This window comes from Bactrocera latifrons, unplaced genomic scaffold (assembly GCF_001853355.1).
Source record: "Bactrocera latifrons isolate USDA-ARS-PBARC rearing strain unplaced genomic scaffold, ASM185335v1 scaffold_51, whole genome shotgun sequence".
In the NCBI taxonomy this organism is placed as follows: Eukaryota; Metazoa; Arthropoda; class Insecta; order Diptera; family Tephritidae; genus Bactrocera; species Bactrocera latifrons.
The window spans coordinates 254149-262472 of NW_017537168.1; the positions used below are offsets into that span (position 1 = coordinate 254149).

The 8324-nt window shown below is 39.9% G+C and overlaps 2 protein-coding genes across 2 annotated transcripts in view; both read left to right on the forward strand.

Moving 5' to 3' along the window:
- Positions 1–5933, forward strand: part of LOC108973910 (protein Flattop homolog) — a 7764-nt gene extending 1831 nt beyond the window's left edge. The window contains exons 2-4 of the mRNA XM_018941427.1: positions 4280–4416; positions 5437–5689; positions 5789–5933. Coding sequence (XP_018796972.1) covers positions 4280–4416; positions 5437–5689; positions 5789–5866 — 468 coding nt within the window. The 3' untranslated portion in view covers positions 5867–5933. The remainder of the gene's footprint in view (positions 1–4279; positions 4417–5436; positions 5690–5788) is intronic.
- Positions 5934–6411: 478 nt separating this feature from the next.
- LOC108973906 lies at positions 6412–7698 on the forward strand. Its single transcript, XM_018941424.1, has one exon. It carries the CDS (start codon positions 6421–6423, stop codon positions 7696–7698), a length of 1278 nt encoding a protein of 425 aa, XP_018796969.1. The 5' UTR covers positions 6412–6420.
- Positions 7699–8324: the final 626 nt, after the last annotated feature.

Sequence of the window (8324 nt, forward strand, 5' to 3'; positions counted from 1 at the left end):
TTTTTTAATTTTTTGGCTTAAAAGTAGTATATTTAATCTTTTTTGTATACATTTTTTACCAAATAAATTGTTTATGCTCCCTGTTTCGCGTTTACATTTATTGCGGTTTGTTGCTCCACAAAAAAATAATAATTAATATTTGTACATAGTAACGATTTTGCTTAACAACGACAAAGTTTTAATATAAATAGTTATAAATAGTATTTCTGCTCCCTTGCATAGTATGTACTCACATGCACAGACATGTATACACCTACCTGCGTGCATGTACTATCATGTCAAATTCTTTCAGTTGAATGACACAAAAGAAACTCCACAAATTTCGCACAGCGCTAAGCAGACTTCCCGACTTACTGCAGCTTGTGCTACAATTCAGTGCGAATTGAGGCGTTTATAAGTTAACGGTATACCACTGGGGAGCCGATAATACGAAAGTGATAGTGTTGAGGACGATGCCGATAGTGGCGGCAATTAATTGATTCGACATTATACTAAGTTACTTACAATTGATTGGACATCTGTTTTGTTTTCATATTGATCGCCGATAGTGCAATGAAAGTTTAAGTGCGTGTATATGTTTTCCGTTATTGTTAAAAAAATAGCGTATGAAGACCGAAAATGAGCGGCAGTGCAGATTGCCGTGAAATTAGTTAAAGTAGCCGGTGAACCTGTAACTACTACGCTAGTTTAGTATTTGCTTTCTTCAAACGTTTATGCATGTGTTCGAGTTTGTTTGTTTGTGTTCTAGTTACTTTACCCCCCACTCTTCCGCCACACGTGCACCCTTCAACCGCCTGTTAGCCTTTTATGCTCTTATGCAATTTTTTAATTCTTGTTTGGGGTGTAATGATGCTGTCAAGGGGTGTGACACCCTTCATCGTTGTTGCCTTGTGTGGACATTGTTGCAACTTGCCTACAATACAAGCAGACAGCGTGTAGCTTCTTGACTACATAATCCACGCATAAAACGTGATAAATGACACCCTCGGGTATGCGTATAAAAATCATCTGCTGGTGGGTTAGGTTGTTGGCATTTGCACAGTGGTTTGAAGTGAGAACACAATTTTTTTTTTTTACAAAAGTATAAACTTTCAAGATAGTAGTCTCAGAGAGTACTTTTACAGTTTTTAGAAAAAGAAATATTCTTGATAGAGCCCATTTTCTCAAATCCAAAGAACACAAAAAATTATGATTATAATAGATATAGGTAATAATCAAAGGACTAGTCAATATTTTCATTTCTAAAAATTTGGCGGCTTTCTCATAAAGTGGTTTTAACAAAAATTTGATTCCTTCGATCATTTTCTGACAAATATGTTTAACTTAGAAGATTGTATGAAAATATTAAGTAGGAACAGTTCAGCCGTTCGAAGAGATTTTCCTCACCGACTCTGAAAACAGCATTTCGAGAAAAATTTCTTTAAAGTTTTAGGAACCGATTACATTAACTAAAAGAAATTAGACAGCAATCTCCAATAGGGTTTAGTTGTGTAAATTTTTTGTTAAAGAGGCTCTAGCAAATACTTAAAAAGTATTCAGAGATGATTCTTAAACATGTAGAACCTCTCATTTATCGAAAAATATTTTGTCGCAGTGTGAAATTAGTAGTAGAAGCTCAATTAGTCGTTAGCAATGGTGTAAACGCTACATTACATTCGTTATGAAATCGTTTATTAACATTTTTGACAGCCGTTACCTTATTTTAACTCTTATTCAAAACAGCTGATATGTCAAGTAAACATTTTTCACACGAAATAATATAGTTTTATGGCAAAAGTCAGCACTCTATTTAGATTACACCACTATTTATGGAAACTTAATGGCTTCGAAAATATTTAATTTTAATTGTCCCGAATTAGTTGCTGAAATTGCCTCACAAATATCCCTGAAGTTGTTTCTCTGTTAAGTTTTGTCCCTCTTTTGCTCATTTTGCGCCACTGTGTACTTTCACATTGCACCGTTATTTCACCTCACTTGTGAATATTGCAAAAAATCAGCTCGTTGCTGTAGCAATCTTTTGTCTGCTATAAAACTACATATACTACCGTTAGAGCATAAATTCCTATTCTTGCATTTGCTAATTGAGTTTAAAATCAATTTGTATTTCACACTTGAACCAATGACACTTCTAACAAAATACAATCGATTTACTTCGGTAAGAGGAGCAAACAATTACAACAGCAACGCTGCTTTTGGTAATTTTACGCAGCTTAAAGCATTACAACAATTTCACAACAATATCTTTAAACCGCTTGACATGCTGTTGTTGTTGTTGCTTTGATACATACTCTTCCTATAAGTCGATGTGTAATTGCCGTGTAAATTTAATTACAATAACACAGTGTGTGTGCAGTGTGTTTGTAGCAATGGTTCCGCTCGCATTTGCGTCCGCACGTGCCGTTGCTTGTGGTTTCATGCCATTTACTCCATTTGCCGCTCAACACATCTTTCGCGGCATGCGTGGCGTGCGCTGTGTTGGTCTTCAATCATTGCTGGTGTTGACAAGTGCCATTGGTCGCCACCGCTGGCATAACGGCATAAGTCTCAGTGCGTATGTTTGCATGTAATCAGTAGTGAATCGTCAAAAATTTGTCAACTTAAGGTTATGTTATGTTGACGCTGGTTTTCTCACGGTTCGGCGAACGGTGGGCGGCAAAGCCATCATTTTGCCGTGTTTCCCTCGATCTTCAGCGACGTTTCCAAAATCTATCGCTTCTTGGTTTTCTCAGTTTCGTCTCATTTTTGCACAGCCAATCGTTAGATGGCTCGTATTTTCACGAATAATGATGCGTTTGGCGAGTGTGGAGTCCTTAGCTACATTGTCAAGCATCTCTTTTGCGACCTCAACTTGACGACCTCTACATTTTTTTAAAATATTCAGGTCTCTTGACAGCCGTCATTAACCAAATTGTGTTAAATCTGTACATAAGAACTGTTGAGATCCTCTGTTATCTCTTTCAAGCACTCTTTCTGTAAATCTTTTGATCTCATCATAACAGCAGTGGATGGACGACTTGCATGAGACAAGTTTTCGATGCCTTCCCGACCTTCACTGAATGTTTTGTGGCACTCAAATACCTTTATTAGTGGTAAGGTAGCGGGTTCTTAGCTGTATTTTCGGTGGAAATACAAAACTTCAAGCAGATTTATAAACTAGAAAACTTTTTTCCATTGTAAAAATCACCAGACGAACTTTTCGTCAACAAACAGACCACACAGATATACCACAGAGATCAAACTTCACACTAACGTTAAAAAAATATTGTATTAATCTAGAAAAGAGTGTGTATCAATTGGGTTTACGCACGGAATTTCAATGGACCAGTCCGGGTCAAATTTGATCAGTCGATATTTTAGAATATTGTTGTCATCTATCCAAAAAGTGAGAGTAGACAATATTTAAAAGAAATTTTTTAGTGTATCACAAGTTTAAATAGACTGTTTGCCCGTTGGATTTGGACTCTGTTTTTACATTTTTTTACTGCTGGTTGCTCAGCGCAAATATCTGATCAAATTTAAAACATTCTCTCTTCATAAAAGACACAAAAAATCACGCTGATCCTGCGAGCAGCAATCTCTCTGACAACGTTTCCGAATTTCACTCGCCAAAGGTTGTACGTTTTCCAATTGGATTTAGTTATAATAAATTACTCAGCCGCTTAACGGTAGTTGTTGGCTCTTCCACTTGCTAAAAAATGTTTACAAATGTTAATGAAATCGCCCGGGTTTTTGCTGCTGGTTTTCAAAAAGTAAACAAGGATTATAACGGTATTAGGAGCAATACTCTTCGTAATCGCTGCATACATATGTCATTTCAAAAATGACACCATGTAATTGCAGCTCACACCGATTGAGGGATGGCACAACAACACTCGGCTTCTGGCGTGGTGCTGTCACGGAGCGACTGGAGTATAGGGTGTCGCCGAAGTAGCATGCGTGTGTATATGTGTGGTGACTTTTTTTTATTAATAAACAGCTTTTTAGCGCAGGGATGTTTGGACAACTGCAACAAAACGCCCATTTTTTGTTTTTTTTTTTTTACATATATACATATGTATGTATGAGTGTCTATAATTTGTATGCGTTGGTATTTAAAGATTTAAAGGCTTAAAATGATATAAATTAACGTATCAAAGTTGGCTATGATATATAGTCCGTCAGGCAGGGGAACAGGTTGTGTTGGATTTGTAGCAATATGTCGCGAAATATGAATGACTAGTGGTTGTGCCAGCGCCGTCGGGGTTTTTCACTCATTTTTGTTGTTTTCTTTATTTGCTAGTTCGAGAAGGCTTACGGCGCGAAACGTCTATGCAATTGGGAGTTGCCGAAGTGGTATCCACCAAAACCGCGCGCCCATAAACAGTCGACGAAAATAATCGCTGGCAATAACGGACATTTGCTGTGCAGCGCTGATCGGTAAGTACTTGGAGGTATTTACGCACTGCAGATCAAAGTGCAACGTTATGTTGTACTTCAAAAAAATTCGAAACACCCACGGAACTTTATATAACAGAATACATTGCTCTAAACATATAGCCTCTTCGTCTTTCGGCTTTACGCAAATATATTGTGTACTTTACCGTTAGGTCGTGAAGAAATATTGAAAGATCTTTTATTGTAGTTCGAATTACTGTAGTTGCTTTATAAGATCGTAGCGAAGTCGTTGAAAAAATCCGCTTAGGAACAATCGTGTAATATCTCCTTACTTGTACTGACTGCGAACTCATCCAGTCCGGATTTTTAGAGCTCAGCTCAGTTTAGAGTTTACTCTCTTTTTCGTGAACTAAGTCCAGTAACTACCATTGCAGATGTCATGTCGTTTGAGGGTCGTTCGTTTACGGCCTTTCTAAATAGATTTGTTTGGAACTGCGGAGAGTACATCATCAGTGACACTCCGCGAAGAAAAATACTTGCAAGCAAAATATTATATAGTTCCCCACAAAAATTCTACCCTGGATCCGCCTCTCCTAAAACTGAATCCGGATTAAGTTGACATTATGGAAGGGCTAATATTTATGGTAGAGTTCTGGGATCTCCAGTTCATTGTTGATATTCATTCAGCTTTAAAGACGACTTATGATACAAAGTATTGTTGCCACTACACCGGTCCGATTGTAGCTTATGGTAGATTGCGAGTATGTGCTTTAAGGAATGATTGCGACTTGTTGACTGACATTTGAAATCTATGTAAACCAGTGGCATTTGCTAGATACAAATTAAACGTGACTCTGTGAAGCTGAAAAGCGTAGCTTTCAGTCTTTTGCTAATCTGACTTCTTATAGAGACGTTGTTTGTCTTTCCACGCGTGATGCTTTGAATTTTGTCCATAGTTTTTCATTTCATTCTAACATATGACTAAGAAAACCTCTTAGGATCTGCTTTGTAAGCCTTTAATTCGAAAACTTTTTGGTAACAACTTTCACAAATTATTTTTAGTTCGGATAAGAATCCTTGGGGCTACTTTCGCAGCACTTACGAGCTACCGCGTAAAATAACTCGTAAATTTGCCGACGAATACAACGAGTGTCTGATCAGAAAATATAAATGGCGCAATTTCCCACGCAAAAAGACTGTTTGCGGGAAAAAAGATGAGCCACCGAAATGCGAAGATAAATGCGAAACCGTCAGACATATTTTCAGTCCAGGTGAGAAAGGCATTGGAAAGTGCGCTAAGGGTCAAGATAAAACAGTGAGTATAGGTTCCTCGTTTTGCAAACTTTTGTTCATTCTTTAAACAAGTTTTTGTTTAACACATCTTGTTTATCATCCTTTTTCGGTTGAATCAAAGAAACTAAAGAAAAAGAAAGGTAATGAGAAGAAACCTGAAGAGCTTTGTGAACCTATACAAATACCACCAGCTTGCTAAAATACTTTCGTTATTATCTCATATCTTTTTTGCATATTTTATTTTGTCATCCACAAGAATAATAATATCTACCGAAAATTAATAAGTTAGATCCTTGACTTGTCTTTTTCTCTTACAAGCGTTCCGATTTAGAATACGTGCCAGGTGATTTTACACCCTACGAGCATCAACACCCCTCACGTGACCAGTTACTGCAACAAAAGTACGAACGCGACAATAACATAGAACCGGAACTGCCACTGAATAAGCTCTTACTTGGCGATCACCTTTGCCAATCGGATAAACCGGACGTTATCCTCACCCGTCCCGTGATACTACCGCTGACGCGCGTCTCTTCGCCAACCGCGAACACTGCTCATCATAGTTCCCAGTTGGTACTCACTGCACCGACGGAACCGCAAACTGATCCAATGCCACAAGTGCAGACGGAAACATCGTTATTGCCGCAAACAGCTGGTCTGACAGATTCAGTTGGACCAAGTTTGGAATACTTTAAACAAAAATTCGGTTATCAAAATCCCGATTCACCAGCGCTACAAAATCTTGAGCAAACAATGCCACTTAAATCAATTACAGCGAAACCCAACGAGCGTTCACCATCGCCAATCATTCCGCCCTACGCTAATTTCGAATTAGCTAAGCGCATGCATCATGACAATTTGGACCATCAGCCGTTGCCGGATTGTGTGGTGGACATGGCATTTCGCAAGCGCCAAATTACTGGTGAGCATCCCGGCTTAGCGCTGGATATTGCTCCGTTTGCCACGGGCGTTGGCATAAGAACGCATAATGCTGGCCCCACACATTGTACGAAACTGAAGGTATTTCGACCACGCACGTGTGGCGTCGTGCCCAAAGCTTTTGCTGGTGACTTATCACGTGCGATTTCCTCAGCGCAGCCGGATAAACCAATGACAGCTATGGATTTGGCCATTGGTTGGGATTATAGACCCAGCAATCCAGCGGATGAACCGCGTCGGCCACCACATATTGACGGTACGGACGATACCGCCGGTCCTGCTGTGTTCAATTACGTAAAAACACCGCGCGATGAGCCCGCCACAGATTTAGGACGCTCGGCCGGTGTATTCAATAGTACGCTCGGCGAAACGGGCTTTTTCGATAAGGATATAATGCGCCGCAAATCAGATTTTGGCGGTCGCGCAATTGAACGCGACACGGACTGTCCCTGCAGCACCGAAGACTGTATGGTACGCGCGCCACCGCCACGTGTGCATAGTGTAACTCGTGATTGTGCGATGCCTTCAAATCGGTTGAGCAAGCATTATCAATCTTCACCTAACATCATGGCTGAGGGATACCGTGCATTGCGTCAAAAATATCTCGGCGGCAGCGGTGGCAGTATAGCAGCTTCATGTGAGGCTCTTGTACCCGAACGTGGCTGTAGACGTTCGAAACAAAATATCGGTGCGCCAGGTTTCCTAAGCCGCGCGCGTTCAAGACTATGCCACAAGGTTGCACCCGAACCACCGCGCTGTTACCACGCAGCGCCGCCGCGTGCCATCTGTAAAGCACCATTTCGTGTTGGTGTGCCCAAATACAATGCAGCCGGGCACTTTATTAGCACGGACAGCGGCTGCAGTTTGGAATCACATAATGCCAGTCGTGTGCTGGTGGTGCCGCGTCAACGTGATCCCTATGCAAAACGGAATTACGATATTGATACGTTGGTGCCACCGTTTCGTTGTTTTGGCGGTGGCGCCGGAGAGGGCGGCTACCCAGAGCATTGGCGCTTGGCCAGCGTATATCAACATGCTTATAAACCGCTCGAGCAGCGACGCAGGCCGCTACTACAAACAGTTTACAAGTAACCAATAATTAAAGGATATTAAAAATATTTATTTCAAACATATTGTAAAAAATAATGAAATATATGTACTTGTATATACACTGAATGGGGGATATTAAGTTTTCCATGAAGTTTGTAACATTAAGAAGAAAGCGCCGGAGACCCTGTAAATATTTATGCAAATGATCAGCATGGCGTGCTAGGTCGTTGTAAGCGTCTGTCTGTCTCTCTGTCTGCATATACGCGAACTAATCGCTCAGTTTTTGAGATATCGGTATGCAATTTTGCACATATCTCTTCTCAACAAAATCATGTCCTTGTATGGAAACTTTTTTGTTTGACAAGTTATCGCCATGAAATTTGACGCGGTTTATTGTCTAATATTAAACTCCTTAGAAAGATTTCAAGTTCTGGTATGTAATCTTTTGTATTTGTGAAGCGTATTATAGCTTCGGTTCAGCCGAACGGTTAACGATATTTCTTGTTGTCTTCTTTTATTTTGGATATTTATTTAGACTTTGTTTGTGGGTGAAGTGCTAAAACAAATTATTTCTTCTTCTTGATTGGCGTAGTCACCGCTTACGCGATTATAGCCGAGTTAACAACAGCGCGCCAGTCGTTTCTTCTTTTCGCTACGTGGCGCCAATT